The 21,610-nt window shown below is 44.2% G+C and overlaps 1 protein-coding gene across 5 annotated transcripts in view; it reads left to right on the top strand.

Moving 5' to 3' along the window:
- The window catches only part of ST3GAL5 (ST3 beta-galactoside alpha-2,3-sialyltransferase 5), a 45,533-nt gene extending 37,553 nt beyond the window's left edge, over nucleotides 1–7,980 (top strand). For all 5 annotated transcript variants that reach the window (XM_085059558.1, XM_085059557.1, XM_085059556.1 and 2 more), the window contains exons 4-7: nucleotides 70–413; nucleotides 1,763–1,949; nucleotides 3,966–4,124; nucleotides 5,321–7,980. In XM_085059558.1, the coding sequence (XP_084915684.1) occupies nucleotides 70–413; nucleotides 1,763–1,949; nucleotides 3,966–4,124; nucleotides 5,321–5,584 (954 nt within the window). In that variant the 3' untranslated portion in view covers nucleotides 5,585–7,980. The remainder of the gene's footprint in view (nucleotides 1–69; nucleotides 414–1,762; nucleotides 1,950–3,965; nucleotides 4,125–5,320) is intronic.
- Nucleotides 7,981–21,610: the final 13,630 nt, after the last annotated feature.

Raw genomic sequence — 21,610 nt, forward strand, 5'->3', positions numbered from 1 at the left:
AACTGCAGAGGGCTTTGCACATTCCTGCAGCTGGCTTTCCTGGCTGAAATCCTGTGTGTTCTGTTTCAGAGGGCACAGCAGTTTGCCAGCGCCGCGTTGCAAGAGCAGTGCCGACCTTCTTACGCGAAGAAAGAAATGGGGAGGTTGTTTGCAGAGAAATACAGCATGGATATTTCTCCCTTTGTAAGGAAAAATATAAATGAAGATGAAGCTTTATTTAAATATGAGCCCCCATTTGGATTTCACAAGTTTTTTGATAAACTTAAAGATCTCCTTGAGCTCTTACCTGAGCATGATTTACCAGAAGATTTGAAGTCAAAGCACTGTAAGCGTTGTGTTGTTGTTGGCAGTGGTGGAATTCTTCATGGATCAGAGCTTGGTCACTTATTGAATCAGTTTGATATTGTTATAAGGTATGTGTTTTCCATTTAAGGAGTCCAACTACTTCTTCATTACTTTATGAGCCAGCATTGTTTTTTAAGGGGAAAATATCTCTAACATTTATGCAACTTTTCTGAAAGTGCTTCTGAGAAATTTACTTGTGACTTGGTTGAATTTGAAATCTTGGGGAAAAATAAATTGTCACATTTACAAGACAGGAATTCAATGAATTATTTGTGGACTTCAGGTACAAAAATCACATAGGCAGAAACTAGTGACATCACAGACAAGTAGACAATACTGGGTTTATCCATCCACATTTTAAAGCATTCAAATCATAAACTTCAGGACTTAAGGACTCACCACTGCTTTTTTCCCCCATGGCTAGTTTGGATGCTTATTTGAAGGATTCTTTTATAATAGCTATTTCAAACATAATAAAAATTAATTGGTGTTTCAGTACAGTTTGCTTACACACTTTATAGCATACTTATCTTTATGAGGTCAATGACTGCTTTCTGTGATTGCCCATGATTTCTGACATCTGAATTACATTCTCTGTATTTGTGCCTTCTGAACATTACAATTTGACTCTCCTTCTTGTTTTGAATCACGTAAAGTCACAAATAAATTTAATACAAGCATTTTCCCAACTTGTTTTGCAAACTAAGGCTTACTCCTCTTGCAAAGGGAAGACTTCGAGTCAATAGCTCTTATTCAAAGGTAAACAGACCTGCTAGCACATGGAGGGGCAGAGAACTTGCATTAGCTGTTTTCTGAAATCAGGGCTGGCACCATGAAGATGATTTTTCTGTTGATGTAGAAAAGTTGGCAGGACCTGAGCTGTTCTGCAGAACTCGTAGAGGGAAGTGATGCTGTTCTTGTCAGCAGTGTGCCAGCATCTGAAATTTTTGGTGAGCTGGAATGATATAAACCCACAGGGTGCATTATATTGCATTGGAAGAATAATTTGAATGATTTTTTGTGTGGAATACTATGTGAATGTGTGTGTATATATATATATATCTGAAAAAGATAACACAGGCAACTTTTTGTGTGCTTTCTTCCCCTTCTAAGTCTCTCTGAGTTGACACAAGGCAATACATACTAATTTCTGCAAAGCTGTCTTAAGTGACTTTACTCTTCAAGCTTTTCTTGCTGAAGTTCTGCACTTGTGCCAATCTAATCTGGAAATAGAATTGGCTTCCTCCCAAAGATAAGGGCTGGAAGAATGAGTGTGACAAGGAGCATGGGGGTTGTGAGAAAACACTGTGGTCTGTTCTGTTAAAAATCTGTGGGCCAAATAACAGTGTCTGATATTTTAATGGGATTGTAACCTGTTTATTTAATACCTCTCCACTGTGGGTTTCTTTTCCCTTAGATTAAATGATGCACCAGTTCAAGGCTACACAGATCATGTTGGTAACAAAACAACAATAAGGATGACTTACCCCGAAGGAGCTCCCCTTTCTGAACACGAGTATCCTCCTGCAAGCTTGTTTGTGGCTGTTTTGTTTAAAAGTGTTGATTTCAATTGGCTTCAAGCCATGATCAAAAATGAAACCTTGGTATGTAATGTCACAGTCTCAAGTACCTGTATTTTTGGGGTTTTTTTTTCCTAATGCATGAAGAAGCTGATTGATCTGTCATTTCCTGGTTTATTGTGCTGAGGATCTTTTATATAACCTTGTGGGGGTTTTTTTAGCTCAGTCTCCTAGTTACAGTTGGACCAGCATTTGTGTTGAAGCCTCATGCTGACAGTAACACTTCTTTTTTGTGAGATCTTGGTGGTTTGCACCAGGCTACGTGACATGCTGAGTGTTTACTAAAGGGAATTCATTTCACATTAGGTTTAAGTGACTTGAACAAGTCTGCAGAGCCCAAAATAGAAATGAGATTTCTGAATGCCAGTCTATTTTTTTTAACAGCTTAAGTCTGTACTGCTACAATGGGCATACATGGAGCTAACATGTAATTGAACATTTTTCCAGGGTTTCTAAATAATGAGATTTTATATTTCTCAGTAAACATTTAAAGAAGTGCAGAGATTCCTAAGGAGCTGATGGAACGGTTTCATGTTTCCAAGTTAATTTGAATTGCTCACTTCCACCTCTTTCAATTTGCAGGCAGATAATTTCAGCAAGTAAAAATTACTGAGAGAGATTTAGAAGAAGGCCTGTCAAGTCTTTTAACAGTTTGATCTATGCTAGTTTAGGTACTCCAAATTCCCTTCTTAGTTCTGTGAGTTTGACAATATGAGATCATATGGAAGGTCTGTTTAATCTTGACCACGACTGTCTACTACTACACTGAAGAGCCAGGAAGATGCTTAAGGGACTGGAAACATCTCTGCCATGAGGAAAGATTGATAGAGCTGGGAGTGTTTAGCCTAGAGAAGAGAAGGTGGGTGAGGGATGTTATTAATGTACGTCAATATCTGAGGGGAGGGTGCAAAGAGGATGGAGCCAGGCTCTTTGGTGGTGCCCAGTGATAGGACAAGAGGTAATGGGCACAAACTGAAACACAGGAAGGTTCCTCTGAACATCAGGAAACACTTTTCTGTTTCCTGATGGTGACTGAACACTGGCACAGGTTGCCCAGGGAGCTTGCTCAGTTGAATATCCATGGATATCTTCCTCAAAAGTCATCTAGATGTGGTCCTGAGCATCTGACTCAAGGTGTCTGCTTGAGCCAGGGGAGTTGCACCATGTAATCTCCAGAGGTCCCTTCCAACCTCAACAGCTCTGATTCTGTGAACTGCAAACCTACTTCTTTCAAATACTCAGCTGTTGGTTGGCTCAGCTCTCTGTGCAGGCATTGGTACTGAAGTAAACTGATCCAGATAATGGTCAGGAAAACAGGAGCACTGCAACCTGTATTTGATCAGTTCAAGCTGCTATACCTTAAGGCCTGTTTAAAAAACATAGGTCTGCTGCAGCTGTATCAGTTTTATCATTTGCTTAATGTTGCCCATTTAATGGAAAAACTTGTAGAATGAGTGTGATGTGGTATTTTTTTCTTCCATTAGCAGGCATCTGTCTGCAGTGGCATAAGATCAGAATCTGAGTTTCTGGGTTTTTGTAAATCCTTTTCTGAAGGGTTACATTTATCACTAAGTGAATGCTGTCAAACAACAGCTCTTCACTTCAAATCTTGAGCACAGTTTTTTAAAATCGGGATTTAAATTGTTTTAAATCTGTGCTTGCTCCAGAATGCCTGGTTAATGTTTGTGGGAAACTGTGGTTCCCTTGGCCATGTTTTTAAATATTGCTGTCTGCTCCATTATGCTGGGCTAGCCTGAAGAACCCATGGGTGCTGGTGAATATATTGACTGATTAACACAAAGTTCAGTCAAATATTCAGAATAAACGACTTTTCCCTCTGCTGTCCTCTCTGCAATTCCAGATACTTTGAAAGTTTTTCCTCTTTTAGGTCAGTCATTTGATCTGTACACTGGTATTTCTGAACCACCTTAGCTATAAACTGTTTCCTGAATTTTTCAGGGTCACTGGTGAATTCTGTAACTTGTGTACTGTGTCTGTCTCAAGAGTTTCCCTTTGAACTATATTTTTTATTTCTCTTAGCCTCTGTGGGTGCGACTCTTCTTTTGGAAGGAGGTTGCTGAGAAAATTCCTTTCACATCAAAGCAGTTTCGGATTTTGAATCCAGTCATTATAAAAGAGACAGCTTTGGACATTTTACAGTTCCCTGAGCCTCGATCAAAATTCTGGGGTTGGGATAAGGTAAGAAGTTTCCTTTTACCAAAAGGAGACAGTAAAATACAAGGTAAATAAAACAAGAAACTGAAAAAAAAAGTGTGCTTTTTACTTTCTCTGGGCAGTTTCAGAGCTGGTCTCAGGAAATAGGGAAACTAATGTGCTCTCAAAAGACTCTTGTGTTTTCTTGTGCAAAGTCAAAGTAAGATTTCAGCTCACCTTTTTAGATGAGGTATTTTGCCTGTTCATGCTGACATGAAATGGCATTCAGATGCAGTGAGACATCAACTCGTTCCAGTGTTTAAAAACATGCATTTGCTATATATTAAGCCTATTAAGAACAACCCTGTTAAGCCAAACCAGGCATCAGCTGTAGACAGATGTGTCTCCAGCTGCAGGGAAAGCAGAGAGAGTCTGGAAACCAGAGCAGTGTAAAGCAGCCTTGCAGCTGTTGGAATTGCTGTGTATGCCACAGTATGCTCAGTACCAGCTGATGGCCATTTCCTCCCTCCATGTCCTTTGCTCCAGCAGTGGTACTGAGTGATGAATTGCCTGGTTTAATTATACACTGCATTTTTGTTATTTTAATTGTGTGTTTGAGCAATTGGATGTCACTAGTTCTCTTGAACTACAAAAAATACTTACTAACAGCCATTTATTTTTTTTACACTTTGAGTGAAAGCATTTAAGATTATTGCACAAATATTTGAACAATCGTCTCACATTTATTTATCAAAATAATATAACAAGCTAAGTATCTCAGTTGTATTGTAGTATATTTGTCTCTTTCACAGGTTGTTTGGTGAAAAGTCATATTGTGAAGAGTACTGTTAGAGAGCCTGATGTTGCTCAAGACTGAAATATAAGTGTACATCAAGAAATGTCAAGTTTAACTCTGTGTCAGGAGTTATTTGGCTGTTTGGAGTGAAGGTTCATGTGCAGTTTAACTACACAGTGATAGAGCATCTTGCCTTCACAGAAGAAAAAATGAGTTGACAGCCAAAAGCCTTGTTAAAGACATACTTAAGTTGTACTGGTATTTTGCCCTGGAGTTTTTAGTTTTACTTGATCATTGAATTGATTTTTAGTTGTAGTTTTAATTTATTTCAGTTTTTAATGAAGAGGAGGAATAGACAAAACAATTAAATTGTGTGAAGTGTTTATAAACCTGGTAAAGGACAATATGTTTGAATTGAGAAAATGTCACTTTTCTCCCTTTTTAGAATGTACCTACAATTGGGGTCACAGCAGTTGTTCTGGCCACACATTTATGTGATGAAGTGAGCTTAGCAGGATTTGGATATGACCTGGATCAGCCCAGCACACCTTTGCACTACTACAACAACCTCTGCATGGCTGCCATGAAAGAACAAACTATGCACAATGTGACAAGTGAAACAAAATTCCTGCAAAAACTGATCAAAGAAAAGATTGTCAAAGACCTCACTGGAGGGATACACTGTGAATTCTGCAGCAAAGACAGCTAATGACTGATGTGCAGCATGGATAGGATTTATTAAATTTCCAGAGGTTCAGCTGGATCAACCCTTTCCCTATCTTTAGTTCTTTAAAATGTACATGAAATGGACATGAAATCCCTGCTGCCTTTTTTAATGTCGCGTTCAAGTTGTCGGACTTTTAAATTAATTATCATGTCAGATTTTACTTTGCACATTTCTGTGAATAGCTATGTAAATATGACTTGGAGTTGAAAGACATCCATTTAAAGTATTTAATGTTCTAAGTTGTCTGATAAAAGCAGATTTTTTTGTTTTCAGATGTATATGGAACGCACATGGCTGGCCTGAATTGTCTAACAGTATACAAGAGTTATTTTCCACTGATCTGCTGTCTTTTTTGATCCAGTTCTTGGTGTCTTGACTCCTTTTCATGCATGCCATGAAAAGAAAGGCATATGCTTCTCAAGTCCTTCATGTCTTGAACTTGAACATTGCATTTCACCCTCAGATACTTACATTCTTTTGGTTTTGTACTAATACGTTTTTTTGGGGGTGAAGGAGAAAAGTGGGATTGAAGTTGAAGGAAAATGAACTGTTGTGGCCACAACGGAATAGTAAGTACTTTGATGCTTATGATTGAACATCATGATTGATTGCTATTAAAACCATTGATAATATTAATGTATTGGGTTACAATCCTGCTTTGTGAAGCACAGGTGGGCCCAGGGCACTCTAGAAAGAAGATTTCACCAGGAGGAGGCTTGAACCCAAACCAGGTCATTTGTCATTTCCATTCCTGAAGACCCATCTAAATGTCTAGCTAAATGATTTGCAGCAGAGTTCAACTACCCCAATTAAAGAAGTGGCATTAATAAAAAATCTGCCATTTTTTATTTATTTTTTGAGTGACTTGAGAATTGCTGGTCCTATAAAATACTAGTCTATATGAATAATTTAGCAATACTAGAATCCCTGACTAGGTTACAATTTCCACTGCTTAACTTTATGATCCTTAAATAATAATTATGGATATTTTCACCTTTATAGTTTGCAATGCTGATAACTCTTGTGAAGTCCAGTATGACTATTTAATTGGAGAGGTAGAATTGTTGGTTTTCCCCCAAGTCAGTAATTGGGTGAGTGTATAAGTTAAGAAAATCACTGTAAGAAATTAGTATTATCTAGTAACAAGCTAGATAACTACTAAAAATGGCATATTTAAAAAAACAACAAGAGAAAAGAAAGCTATACATCTGTGTTCTTGGGGGTGGAAATCAGTGCACTGCAGACACTGGGCAGTGCAGACCTGTAAGCAAGTTTTCATGTTAATTTTTATTTTGTTTTTAGTAGAGTATCAAGTATGACTGTTTGCACTGAGGAGTGGTGTTAATCTACAGTATGTGAAAAGCTTTCTTTGGAACTGAAAGCTTGTTAGCAAATCGATCAAAGATTGGCCTAAAATGTTGTTCATAATCATGTACTCTTCATATGTGAATGTTCTTTTTTCTTTTTTCTTTTTTTTTTTTTTTTTTTTAGGGACAAAGATATGAATGTAGATGTAGTTCCAAATTTTCAAAATGCTCATGTGGAAATGCAAGATCATGGTGGTTGTGTTTTGGGTTTTTGTTCCTTGAAGAGAAGACCTAATGAATGATAATGTTAGAATGCAGGAGCAGCAGACTGATGCTCACTGTTATACTAAGAGGCAATAAAAGGACATCAGATCATAAAGCATATCTGAAGGAAGTTGTGAACCTCATCCTTTTTAAGTCCCTCATACCTACACATCCTTGAAAGTCAGTTGTGGGTGGTGAACAGATTTGAAAATCAGAAATTCTTGTCTCTGGCACTGTCTGTGTTCATAGCAATAATACTAATCTAGCCTCCTCCTCCATGAAAAACATTAATTTTTATACTAGCAATAAATTTATAGTCTGTTTTTTTTTTTTGTAAGTATAATATATTATTTAATTTAAAAATATCATGTGTGAAGATTTTTATGTAAATAGTCTTTTAGTTAATATATTAAAATGTGGTAACTATTTTCTCCTGGTATTTAAACTGGAAGCAGAATATGTTAATTTCATTTAGTATTAATGAAATTTTGGAAGATTTCAGAATGTGTGTGTTGGGGAGGATTTCCTGAATACACCAGAAGTCTGTGTTTCTGAGCACCTGGTCCCTCGCCAGTTTGCTTTATTCAGCAACTTAAAAATAATCAGTTGATTAATGTAAATGCGAATAACTTTTTGGATATGCTGTATTTACTGTCAAATTCTCAAATTGTGTTGATGTAGGAGTAGATTTCCTACTTGTTTTATGGCTTGTGATAAAACCTTGTTCCCCATGGTAGTCTGTGCAGACTTGACACTCTGTGAAATGGCAGCAAAAAGCAATAAACTGATGAAACCACTTTCTATTTATGTATTTGTCGCTCAGTTTGCTGTTTGTTCTCCCTCCTTTATTAAGGATTTTACATGTCTTGCTGATCCAGTGAAAATCTTGATACAATTCCAAGCACCCAAGAGCAGGAGAGGTAGTAGCTGCTAACTTTATTTATGCCTTTTTAATACCTGTCAGTGGAATTACCTGTCTGCTGCTTGGAAGAAAGAATCACTCTCAACCTTATTGCAGGCTTCCAGGATTTTGAAGTTAATGTGGATGAGAATATTTTGGACTAAGTTAAAGAAGTGTTTGCCATAAAATCAGGGGTGTGTCTCCTTAAATGGTATAAATAGACTGCAGCTTCTGGTCTGTGCATCAGCCTTGATGGAAGTGAGATAAGAACAAAGCTGTGTGCTGTTCTGGTGCTGTTTCACAGATTTATGCTCTGCAAAGGATCTGCATCATCCTTTGTAAATAGGCATCAATGGTGTTTGGTTAAAGAGTCACCCAAGAGTTTGGGAGCTGTGATAAAGCCATTGTGTTCCACATCGACTTCTTTGTAACTCTCTTCATAGGAGCTATTACAGTCAGGGATGTGCCTTATCTATTCTGGTGCTGAACTTTTTTGTGGTTCCTGTGCAGGAAGTTGCTCAAGGAGACAGACAGCTGCTTGACTGTGGAGTGGGGAAGTGCCAAAAAGGGTGGCTGCAGTCTGTCACCAGTTGGCATTGAAACTGGGTGCTTAGCTCATGGGGACTGCTGAGATGCTGGTGAGGAACTGATGAGCAGGTCAGGCTCTCCAGTGCATGGATGTGTGTTGATAGCTCCAGCTCTCCTGCTGCAGCTGGAATTCCAGCAGGAAATGGGAGGGCACCATGGGAGGTAGCTGTGTAGCATGAGTGTGATCCTTTTGCCTGTGCCAAGGGGGAATGAAGGAAGAGCACCTCTGTTAAGATCAGCTCAGATGTGATGCTGTAGCTTCCTTCTTCCAGCCTGCCAGCAGCGAGGTTTTATAAGAGTGCTTGATTTTACCACAGCTTAGGAAAAGGCTCTTTACCCAGAGGGTGGTGGGGCACTGAGGAGGCTCCCAGGGCAGTGGTCACAGCACTAAGCCAGACAGAGTTCAAAAGCCTTGGGCCAGTGCTCTCAGGCACATGGTGTGACTCCTGGGGATGGTGCTGTGCAGGGCCAGGAGTTGGATTTGGTGATCCTTGTGGGTCACTTCCAACCCAGCATATTCTGTGACTCTGTGAAATGTAGGTACATCATGGTCAAAAGATGGCATCAGCCTTGTCCCACATCCTGAGGTGCTGGAAGAAAAACAGCTCACCCCTAGAGTCTCTAAGGAGCTTAGCTATACCATGCCTAATTGTGTCTCTAATTGTCCTTTTGAGCTACACTAAACAGTGGTTTTCTTGCCACAAAATGTGGCTGTTGTATTTTCCCTAGAACAACCCTGGCATCGGGACTGAAGCACCCACCCATGTGCCCAGAGGTGATGTGAATTGCAAACAGGGATGGAGTGTTGCATTTCAGCATGTCCCCAGCCAAAAGGGGGGTGTGCTGCAAGACTTCCAGCATTTTACACTGTAAACTGTAATCCTCACCACTGTTCCCTGGGAAGGAGCTGCAGTGGCTTATAGCTCTGTGCTGGTGGTGGACCTGTACATTTCCATGAGGGAATCCTGCTCCAGCTCTACCTGTATTCTTTGCTCCTCTCTTTATCCAGCTTATTGCACCTGTGTGCTTAAAGCAACAAAACTCTTAATTTAAAACAATAATGCCTTCCTTGAAGAATGACAAGGGATCTTTTGGTGGGGACCTGGTACTTGCTCCTCACAAGCTGGAGTACAAACTATCACCTGTGGCTGACTTTCTCAAGGACATAACAGCATCAGTGACTGCTCTGATGGACAAGGTAGGAGGCAAGTGTTAAACCAACTGTGCTATGACTGCTCCTGTGGTTTATATGGATGTGAAAAGCCAGGAATTGACAGAACTGGGTTTTCAGGTGGGGGAATGGAGAGGCAGGGCCCACTAAAGTTCTTATTCTCTTCAGCCACCTGCTTGTTCCTGCAGATTTACCCTTTTCTCCTTGTCCAAGCACTTGTACATCACCTCTCTGTGGTTTAGCAAAAAACCCAAACACACCTGTGACTGAATCTTGACTGAAATTCTGATGCCTGTCAACACTTGTATTTTCCAGCCTGTGAACTGGAATTAGGGCTGCTCATGCTTGGAGAGTTGGGCAGGGTTGGACATAAGTAGTTTACCTCCCTTGGCAGTCATCTGCCTGGTCATTTGTTTTCACAGCCTCCCTCTCTGGTGCTCAGGCCAAACCCAACTTTTTCCCAAGTTCCTGCATATGCCATAGAGGAGAACAAAGCCTTCTTGTTCAGTGCAGCCACTCCTGCTCCCTACTCATGGGCAGCAAGGAGCCCTGACCTCTGGAAGGAGGCACTTCCAGTTGCACGGGATGGCTTTGGCAGGGTCAGGCATTGGAGCTACTCATTGGAATGTGGTGGGCAATTTGCAGAAAAGCCCCTTTTCCACAAGCTGGAGTCATCACTCTGACAAAGGAAAATTAGAAATCCAAGCAGCCACAGCAGTGCTGAGCATCACATGCTTCCTTACCAGTGATCCTTGTGTTCCTGCTGTGTAGCTGAAATAATTATTCTGTAGCTCAAGGAAGTCATGAGCCCTAGATTGGAAAGCAGAAAAATCTTGGCTTTTTAATGCAAAATCTTCAAAAACAAAGAATGGTTGGTTTGTTCCATCAGTTAAGTAACAAAATTACCATGAGCATTTTCAGTTTGATGGCTGAGTACAGGTCTGGGGTTATTTTTAAGGAAGTCCTTTCCTATTTATAGAGGTAGTTAATTGGGTCAGATCATGGCTTAGGCTCAAAACCCCAAGGAGTTTTCCTCTTCATGGTCATGAGAGTCTGAACCCTGTCACCACTTCTGCTGCCTGGCTTTATCAGGCTTGATTTCTAAGCCTGGTCTGTGACCCATCTAGCACCTAACCTGTGCTCTCAGCTCTTCTTGGGAAGCCTGCTTTAGACTGGCTTGTGCTAGGCAAGGGACACAGGTGCAGTCAGACACCCAGGTCCCTCAGCAGTAAGGTACCTTGGTCCAGCTTTCAGACCATCAGTGGACCCTTTGTCTCAGAGGAAGAAGAATTTAGAAATAGAAGATAGGAGTTTTGTCTTGTTTTGTTCATGCCTACACAGATGAAAGGAACTGAATGTGAGTTTGTAGCTCTGCAGCCTCGGGGCACATTTGGGGAATGGCTTGGACTGGAACCTCCTTCTGCAGCAGGGTATCCCCAGCCATTGCTTCTCACAGCTCAGGCTGCGTTAGAAATGTCAATGATTTTGGGTACCAAAGGAGCTGTCCCCATGCCCAACAGCCGACCTGGGGGCTCGCAGATAAGAGATGCTGAATTTTACGCCGTGGCGTAAACCCGAATGAGTTGAAATGCCCACGAAAGTAGCTCCAAGGAGGGCTCCCCGCGGTCAGCCAGCAGCTCTGCTTCCAGCCGAAGCTCTGGGAGGCTTTTCCCGTCCGCAGCGGGAGCGAGCAGCGGGCGCGCAGCCCCATCTAGCGCCGTGCCGGGATGCGCACAGCCTCTGCAGGAGCTCCCGGCTGCGGCGCGCCCGTTCGAGGGATCGAAACAACAAAAATCCCTAACTCCAAACACAACGCGTGCCGGCTGGGCGCTGGAATGTGAGCCTGAAGTGAAGGGCATGGGAATGAGCCCCTTTCCTTGCTTAACACACGAGTGGAGCTTAAGATAAAGGCATTTATCCCGTGTGCAGTTTTGTGGAAGGGAGCAGTCTCCAGCTCTAGAGGGAGTGTTGCTACATGTGGTGTTGGTTTCTCCCTTTCCCAGCGAGCTGGGCTCATGCACCGAGGTCTGTTCAGCCTGACTCAATCCTCTATGCCACCAGAGAAACTTGGAGGGCAACAAAAATCCCGAGATCTCTAAAAACGTGGTTGGCAAGGATACTTGAGCAAGCAGAGACCAGCTAGTCCAGAGAAGAAGATGCAAAGGGTCAACAGCAGAGAAAGTGATTACCTTCTTCCCTCTGCATCATTCTAGGGAAAGGACAAGAAGTAATGGACACAAAGAGCATCCTGGGCGGTTTAGGTGCAATAAGGAGATTTTTCTAACATAGGATTAGAGAAGCATTAGGGTGAATTGTGCTGGGAGGCCTTCCAGCACTGGAAAGTTTGAAGCCAGTATTGGATAAGCTCCAGCCAGGACTGTTTCAGCTGCAGCTGATCCCACCGTGGGCAGGGGATGGATTTAGCTGCCCTGGGGGAGGAAGGGAATTCTCTTTCCAGCCTCTCTCTCTTAGCCCTTTTGATTTGATGATGCTGGGGTTGTGTTTACTCACCCTTGCTCCTGAGGCATATTTGGCTCTACCTATAGGACATACTGCAAAAAACTGGGGGCAGACTCTTCCCTGTATCTAGAGCTGATGCTGGTGTAGAGGGGAAGGAATGCAAGTCCTTGGTTTAGAAGGAGCTGTGAGTTGAGCCTCCCCATGGCTGAAATTAGAGCATCTCCTGGACTGATTTAAAATGTACAGTCCTGGAAAAGGCATCTTAACAGCTTGCAGAGGTTGCTATTTAGTTGGAAATGCATCTTCAGGCATGTTTGAGCACTGGGGCTAGATCTTGCCTCTCTTATTGAGTGGTGATTGGGAATGTCAGCTTAGGAGAGGAGGTCTGGGGACAAAAGAGGCTCCCCATTGTGTGGAAATAAAGAGAAGGCTCAAGAATTGCAGGAAACCTGTTCTCTGCACTTCCATTTAGTTTCTCTCTCCTCCTGTGAAAATAATGTGTGAAATCTGGAGGAGCCAGTCGGAGCCAAAGGATGTAATCGACCCTGACACTGTAAAACACTTCCCTGTGAAATCCTGCCTGCAGCCTGTCCAGGGAGGATTTACTCCGTGGCTCATTGCACTCTCAGCTGGCATTTTGCTTCAGCTGCTCCTTGCACCTGCAGCAGTGGTGGCAGTGGGAGGAGCTGCTGTGTGAAACCTACAGCACGGGTGGGGTGCACAGGGGAGATGTGTTTCAGTCTGTGTACAACATGCACCTCATGAAGCCACCCAAACGAAGGGAGGGGTGGGTTCTTTGCAGGCACAAACTTGCACAGCTGGAAGCTGCTCTGATTGATGCCCCAGCAGGGTGTGAGCTCACCCATCAATATCCACTGCAGCTGCTTCTGCCATGTCTGTTGTCCCTGGGGAATCTCTTCCTTGTGTTTGAAGAGCCTCTGCTTTGTCCCTACTCCAAGTTTTCTGATCACTGTATCAGTGAAGAGAGAAGTAAAACACAACTGGTTAAGACTCTGGCCTGGGAAACTCAAGCATTTTTCCCAAGCCCTGCTTATCTCTGACCCTCAGCCCAATCCTTGACTGGGAAGGGATTCTATGCATACCACTCCTGCTCTTGTTTTGGGATATACTTGCAAGCATGACTTGTTCTTGGCCCCTTAGCTAGTCTTGTGAGCCTTCTGACTCTCATTAGGGGATGTAGCCTGTCCCTGATCCAGCCCATGTGACAGTGAAGTCTCCTTCCCCATTCTGGACTGGTTTGCTGGCTGCTGGTGACAGCTGCAGTGGCTTAAGGCAATGCAATGACATCTTCTGGACCTCTGCTCCAGCTGACATTGCTTGGAGGTCTTATCCTTTTTAACCCAGAGCTGAATCCTGAGCATATGTGGGCCAGACAGGGAGAAAACCACTGCTCTCTGCCCAAAGCATTTCCCAGATCACAGCTTTGCTGTCATTTCCCTCTGCAGCCCACAAAAGACAGAGCTGCCATAAAATGATCACACCTGGTAGTACAACTTCCTGATGTACCCGTGAAGAGATCCTGATGTTTGACCCAGCAACTGGCAATCATCAACATGCAGAGTTCCAAATGAAATACATTCCTGTGCAGCTTTCAATCCTTTGACAGAGATATTTCCCAGTGTAGAGCTGCCATGAAAAGCATAAGCCAAAAACATATAATTTCTCAACCAGCGGTGCTAGGAACACGGCTGCAAAATCCAGGAACGAAGCAAATGCACCTGGAGTGATTTGATTCTGCTTCTGACTTTTTTCCCCATCTGCAGTGGCTGTTAGGCAAGAATTGAATGATGCTGAATTCATCATCTCGCAAAGGGGAAGTGTGGAAGAAAGGAATAGGAACATCGCAGGGATGTGTAACATGCTGTCCATGGCACAAGTTACCCCAGCAGGTGAAACACCAAGCCTGCAGTCACCCCTTGTGTTACCAGCTCCCTGGGAAGAGGGGGACAAGCAAGGGTGTTCTTAAACACTGAGGCAAATGGGTGTTGAGGCTCTTCTTCTTGCTTATGTGCATAGACAGCACTCCAGGAGGACCTGCAGGTCCAGCATTGGGTTCCTGCAGTAAATCATGGAATACTTCCAACCTTTGGAGAACACTAGGGGAAGTTTTAAACTGGTGGATTTTTTAGCAGGTCATATTTTTTTAAAATTATTTTTTGGTTTGTTTTTGTTTTTTCATATCGGTGAGCCCAGGCTGAGTTGGGACCCTTGGGTTGGGTTCCAATTCTAGTAAGAGAGCAGTCTGCTTTTTGCTGATGTGTCTGCAACTACAGGGATGCCCACAGCAGGCAGGGCAGGTCAGAGGAGATGTGGCTGCCACTCAGCATGTTGCCTTTGCTGCAGCCTGCACCTGGCTTTCACTTTGTCCTTGAAAAGTCATCCGTTATTTGAATGACAAGTATTTATTTTTTTCATTACATTTACTGGAGAAATAAAAATTATATACTGTGACCTCTGCCTGATGGCTCCCCAACTAGCTCATGGCCAATTTTAAATAAACTTTACATATGGGGAGAGTTGTTAAAGGTACTACAAGTTCATAAACAATATAAAAATCTCTGCCTGGGTAGGGGAGAAAGAAAGGTAAGTAATTTCCCACCGTGTTTCAGCCAGCCAGCTCTGGCTGTGATACTTGGGGGGAATCCAGGCTTGCTTAATCCTGCTGCTCACAGACCATCTAACTCTGGCTCTTGCAGGTGCAGTTTTAGGAGTGAGTTTAGGGTTACAGAAGCATGATCCATGGAGTTTTTCGATTTGCTAGAAGAGAGTATGCTTGAAATTTCAACAGGAGTCTTTGCAGGAAGGAGTTTCATCCTCACCAGATGGAACCAATGGATTTGATGACTTACTTGGTAGCAGTGAGCAAGGAATCATTTTAGAGTCAGGAAACACAACCCAGCCTCATCTCTATGCTGAGCTGGAAGGGAATGGAAGGATCAGCAGAAGTGGGTGTAAGCTCACTAATGCTCTTGCTGCTGTGATTATCCACCTTCTCCTCCAAAGCCCTTCCTGAAGGGGAACCCTGAAGACAGTTGCACTCTCTTTTCTTCCAACAGACAAAGCTTGGTGGACATAAATCAAAAGGGACAAGTGAAGTCTATGAAACAGTATTGGGGGAATATCAGAAAGTCCTTTGCAGCAGCCAGGAGATTCCAGGTTTGGCTACAGGACTGTAGTCCATAAGAGTTGCTGGGATAGCTCTGGTTCTTTTTGCCCCAAGAGAGAGGAAACCTTTTTCTCTGTCTCATTTACTGCTGCTACTGATGCCAGATTTCCCAGTGTGAATGCATTTCTTTTCCTTCACACCCTCAGATAGACTTTCCATTGATCACTGCCCAACTTTGTGGCCTTTAGATCCTGGAGCTCAACTCTGAAATAGCCTACTTCCAGATGAAAAGGAGGGGTGAGGAGCTAAAAAGCAGTGGGTTTCACTTTTTTATCAATTACAGTGCTTCCCAAGCTATGTGGTTAGAGAAGCACAGAGCTTAGGAAAAATCCAGGCTGAGAACCTGGACTGAGCATCAAGGATTTCCTTTCTGAGATGAGCTGTTGCTCTGCTCTCCAAAGTAAGGATCTCCCACTGTTTTATGTGATTGTATTGTTTTTTTTTTAATGTCACACACCTCATTCAAGTTGCATCTGCAGGGAGTTTTCTCATGGAAAGTGCAATCATTTTCTGGAACGTGTTGCTGCGGAATATTGCTGAATCCAGGGACTTAGCAAAATTCAGAGGAAGGTCGGATATTTATATGGATCACAACACCAGTTCAGACCCATAGGGGATTATGCTAACAGGTTTTGGAGCAGATCTAAACAGTGCTTTTAGGTCTTAGCTGTTCTCTTGTGCTTCAAGCTTAGGAGGAGACCCTCATGTTCTAGAGGTTGTAATCCTTCCCCAGCAGAGCCTTGTGTTGCATATGAATCTGTCTGTCCATCCATCCATCCATCCATCAGATGCTCAATCTCCAGCAATCCCATCCACATCTGTGTAAAAATGCACAGCTGGTGAGTGCTGTGCAATGAGTGCTGGTGGCTGCAGGCTCGGTGGCTCCCAGTCCCCCAGGTCAAGGTGGCCAGGCTTGAGAGAGCAAGTCAGAATCAATCTGTTATTTTCTCTTTTTATCTGTTTTCCAATTTATGGCTGATGGTTTTTTGCTACTGCCTGGTCCCAAAAAGGGGAAGTGTGACGATGGTGGTGTGTTCCTCTTTCCTAATACTGTATACCACATTTTTATTGTTTTACCAGCCACCTTCCTTGTGTATTGAGGGGATGCTCTGCCTTTTTGCAGTCCCTTGTGTTTATCTTGGCCTCCTTCTGGCAACTTTTGTTACCAGGATGCCTCCCAAATGCCTCTACACCACCTCTGCCTGCCTTTTTGGTAATCACAGCACTGACATACATATGTGAAGTCGTGTCTGGCTGTGTCATCAGTGCCAGAAAACACTCCCATGCCCTTGCTTGCTATGCTGTTTAAGTGAGCTTACACTGCGATTCAAGAGAAGTTATTACTAATTTTACCCCGGTCGGTGTGTCTATGATTTATGGATGCCATAGGTATCTGCACAATTCGTGCGAGTACATCGGCATGGCAGCGTCTCTCGCCGCTCCGCTTTGCGTTTCACCCTCTGTGCGCGGTGCGAGAGGAGCCAAAGCCTGCCCAACAGCAGGAGTAAGTTTGCATCCTCCCCTCTCCGCGCTGAGCACCGCAGCGCTGCGCTGACACGCTGTGTCCCGGCTGTGTGACCGCTCGGGACACGCGGCGCTCCCGGCAGAGGGCAGTGACAGACAGACGGACGGACGGACCGACGGATGGGCGCGTGGATGGATGCACAACCCACGCCAAGCGCTGTCCTGCTCTTCTCCGGGGCTCTCTGGCCGGGATCGCGGGCCAGTTAAGCTGAGAAGCCCCGAGCCGAAGTGCTTGGCTGGAGGAGGCAGCGCTGGCGGGATCAGGGCTCTGTCTCCAGTTTCCCCTGCTGCCTGCGGCTCCAGCCCGTAAAACCTGAGCTTGGAGTAGGTCTTTGCTAGGATGGGGTGGTGGGGGAAGAGTTTAAAGAGATCACTGCACGATGCTAATCTTTGCACAGTTCACAGGGAGGATTTATCTTTTTGGAATAATTTATTTTGAATGAGTGCCTCAGTGTGGGTTGGGGGAGAACACAGCTGGAATCCCATATTCTGATCATAGATTTTTGCCTGAGCAAGTACACTGAGAGCAGATTGCAGACCAAAGCCTTAGAGGTGATGCCAGGAGAAAACTGCCACCCTAACATATGCATAAATGTAATAATAGGTATTTTTTCCTTTGACTACCTACCTCCTCCCTTTAGATTCCCTGCTCACAGATTCTGTGCCTTGCAGCATTTCACTCAGACACCAATATGCACAAACAAAACCTGAGTGTTTTGCTCAGCAACCCCCTGATCAGTGAAACTCGAAGCAGGACAGCTGAAATAAAACATTCAGTATTAAACCATTAAAAATTCCAGGCAGGCCTTTGTACAAATTGTCTGTCTCCCAGTTTGCCCTGAATAGCACAGTGTCCTCCTTATACTGCAGCTGCTCTTGTGAGGTCTCAAAAGACATGCAGCTCCAGGCCTGGTTAGCATTTCGATGGGAGACCTCCAAGAGCTTTGGCTGGTTGAGAAACAAGTATTGGAGTTTCAGTAAGTGGCATTTTCCTGTCCTGAGTCATTGTTGAACACACGCCCGTTCCAGCAGCAGAAGATCTCATTCCTCAGTGCTTTCATTCTGGCACCCAAGAGCTCTCCAGAGTTAAAGCCCATCTTGTCAACGCCAGATGCACAGAGATACTCTGGGTGTTTGCTAAAGAGGAGAGACACATGTGCAGGACATGGTCCTGGCATCCATCACAGTGCTCAGCGATGGATGGGACCTTGGAATTCAAGTATTGAGCAAAAATGGCATTTTTAATACAGCAAGGGTCTGGTTAGGTGACACTAGAGGAAGGAGTTTTTGAAGGAGGGATTCAGATCTCCCTGTGCTTCTCGCTTTTGTTTGTCAAGTTGACAGTAGCTATCCTGACCTGTCCCTCCAAGGATTGCTAACAGCAGCCTCACTTCTCTCGCCGTGCCTGTTGTTCTTACATATATATCACTTGCTGTCTTCTGAAAGCAGAACATCTGTCCAGTCTGTGCTCCCTCCAGACTCTTCCAGGTGGGAATCATTACTGCTGATTTACACCTGATGATTCAGAGCAGAAGATGGAGACGACGAGGATGTTCTCCTCAAACAGGAGCAGGACAAACTGCACCTGGAGAGTTTCTTTGCTGGAATGAGCTGGATGTGTGGTGGAGGGGGCCAAGCTCCATAAGCTCAGGGAGTCATCTTGGTGAGACAAAAGAAAGTGTTTTATTTGCCAGAAGTTTATTGAATGGAAACTTTCCAGAGACACCCTGAAGGTCACTAGAAGCTTCACACAAATTCAGAACTGGCTGCAGGGTAGAGAGCACTGAGCAGGTGAAGGTTATTGTCTTCCCTGCATGGATGTTTCTTTTCCTGTGGTCCTGTGCCATCCTGAGGGCTTACAGCTCCAAGATGTCAGTGTGATGGCTCTGGGCAGGGTGACAGACAGACAAAGGCAGGTATGGAGCTGGGTACCTTTTTCTGAAATGAGAGGAGAGGAGAGGAGAGGAGAGGAGAGGAGAGGAGAGGAGAGGAGAGGAGAGGAGAGGGGGATTCTTGCACTTCCTACAGGGCTGGGGACAGCCTGGCCTCCGTGGCTTGATCATAATCACTCTGTATTCCAAAATGGTGCATTGGCAGAAACTACACTCACTGGTGTGTTCACCTGCTGAGGCTTTCCACTGGTGGGGACTGATCTGATGACTGCTGGTGCTTCTGAGGGGGTATAATTTCAGCCTATTTCCATGGGCTGTTTGCAAGGTTTTCCATCTTAAGCAGAAAAAAGAAGCCCAATAACAGATTTTCCCTGATTTCATCCTCAGACTGATGTGGGTGGAGAGGCTGTATTGGTTACTGAGGACACAGCTGACATTTTGTGGGGTTCCCAGGGATTCGGCGTGGGCGCCTTGAGCCAGGGCTGTTTTGTTTTAAAAGCAAACGTGAGCTCTTGGACCTGGCCCTGTGGGATGCTGACACCACCTGGCAGAAGGGCTGTGCTCAGCTCAGGGCGACTGTATGTGTTTAATTTTGAGCTGGAGGAGGAGGAGAACTCTGGTGAGTCGTGGGTCAGTGACAATGATGTCTGCACTCCAGATGTGCAAAGCCTGGCAGCGCGAGACGGGAAGGCTGTTTGGAGGAGAACATTTTGGAAGTCTAGGGGAGTGCACAGTGGGATACTAGATCTCAAATTAAATCTTCAGCCAAAAAGGGAGGAATCTAGCAGCAGTTTTATCAGGCTGGGCTACTGCAGGAATTGCTTCAGTTGCTGGCCAGGAGTGTTGCTGAGAAATTGGATCCTGCAGCAGCCTTATCTGATGGGTCAAGGGAACAGCTTCCAGATTTTGCAAAGTGGTTCCTCTCAGTACGAGGCAGTGGGGCAGTGAGCTTTTGAAGGTGCCCAGTGTTGAGCAGTGCTTTCAGCTGAAGGTTGTGCCTGTCTGGAAGCAACATTGCAGACACAGCAGAGACACATCACTGCTTGAAAGCCACAGAGCTCCTGCTGGTTTTAAAAGCTTAATTATTCTTACTGGTTTACCCCCATGGATGGGATTAATGAGGCACTGGCACAGGTTGGCCAAAGTGTTCGAGGCCAGGTTGAATGGGTCTTGGAGCAACCCGGTCTGGTGTCATCCCTGTCTGTGGCAGGGAGGTTGGAACTGGTCTCCAGGTCTCTTCTGACTCAAGCCATTTTCTGATTCAGCTGAAAATGGGCAGGAGGTTCTGCAGCAAGTGGTGCTCCTTAGATACAGAAACTCAGGCTTCAGTGTTGGTTAGTTATACCCTGAGCTTCTCAGATATGAGTGAGATGACTCATGGGTTGCAGGAGCAGCAGGAGATGCCTTTGTTCATTGGTCCATCTGCTCCTGCTGCTCTTGGCAGGTGCTAAGGGCCTCCTGTGACATGAGTTGTCATGGCTGCTGTGCTGTGGATGATGTGGATTTTGCTTTTCCAGGGCAAAACCCAAGCACTTTCCAGCACCATGGCTGTCTTTATGTGCAGTGTGAGAAATGAGCAATGCCCAAATGGGTTTTGAATCTTTTGCAAGGACTATGGCTGTGGATAAGCAAACCAGACATTTCTAGTGTACTTCTCTTTCTGCTCATGCTGCTCTTTAGCTTGACGTGCCTTGCATGTTAAGAACCATGGTAATTTTTAAATTAGGTATTTAAACATTTTATTGTAAGGAAAAACATTAAAACAGGAGTAAAAATCAACGATACAGAGAAAGTTAGTGCCCACTAACAGGCAGGAAGGTACATTGTTGGTGGGAGTCAAGGTCCCTACAAATGTCAGGCATTTCCTGGAGTAAACAGCAGATGTGTGAATTTCTGGAATGTGAATTTTGAATTAAGCACTGAAAGTTCGTGTTATGTGTCTGGTCAAGTGCCCAGTATCTTTGGTGGATGCAAACTGTGGGGGAAGATGTTCCATTGGAAAGCTCAACAGGGAGAAATGGTGAAGGGTCTGGAGGGGAAGCTGTGTGAGAGCAGCTGAGGGCACTTGGTCTGTTCAGCCTGGAGGAGACCCAGGGGAGACCTCACTGCAGTTACAGCTTCATGAGGGGAAGAGGAGGGGCAGACACTGATCTGTGCTCTCTGGTGACAGTGACAGGACTGAGGGAATGGCCTGAAGTTGTGTCAGGGGAGGTTTGTTGGATATCAGGAAAAGGTTCTTTTTTCTTTTTTCAGAGGGTGGTTGGGCACTGAACAGCTCCCCAGGGCAGTGGTCACAGCACCAGCCTGACAGAGCTCTAGGAGTGCTCAATGTTCTCAAACACATGGTGTGATTTTTGGGGATGTCTTGTGCAGGGCTAAGAGTTGGACTTGGTGATCTCTGTGGGTCTTTTCCTACTCAGGATATCCTATGATTCTGTGATTCTAAGCTGCAGAGAACTCTCAAAATCAAGAAACCACACATGCTATGGCAGTGATCTTGGATATGAGCCCCCCAGTTCAACAGAGAGGCCCAGCAGCTGTTGACTTTGGGGATTACAGCTCCTCCCTGCTCTTGAGGCATTTTTCACAGGTCAGCACTATCACACCCCTTTGTTGTTCATGTTCATGTAGAAACTCTATTCACCTTGGGGCTAAACTGAAGGTTTCAGCTTAGGTTCACCCACTGAAGTTAGAAGGTCCCTAACTTCAAAGCA

Source organism: Lichenostomus cassidix, chromosome 4 (genome assembly GCF_008360975.1).
Source record: "Lichenostomus cassidix isolate B80296 chromosome 4, HeHo_3.0, whole genome shotgun sequence".
Taxonomy (NCBI): Eukaryota; Metazoa; Chordata; class Aves; order Passeriformes; family Meliphagidae; genus Lichenostomus; species Lichenostomus cassidix.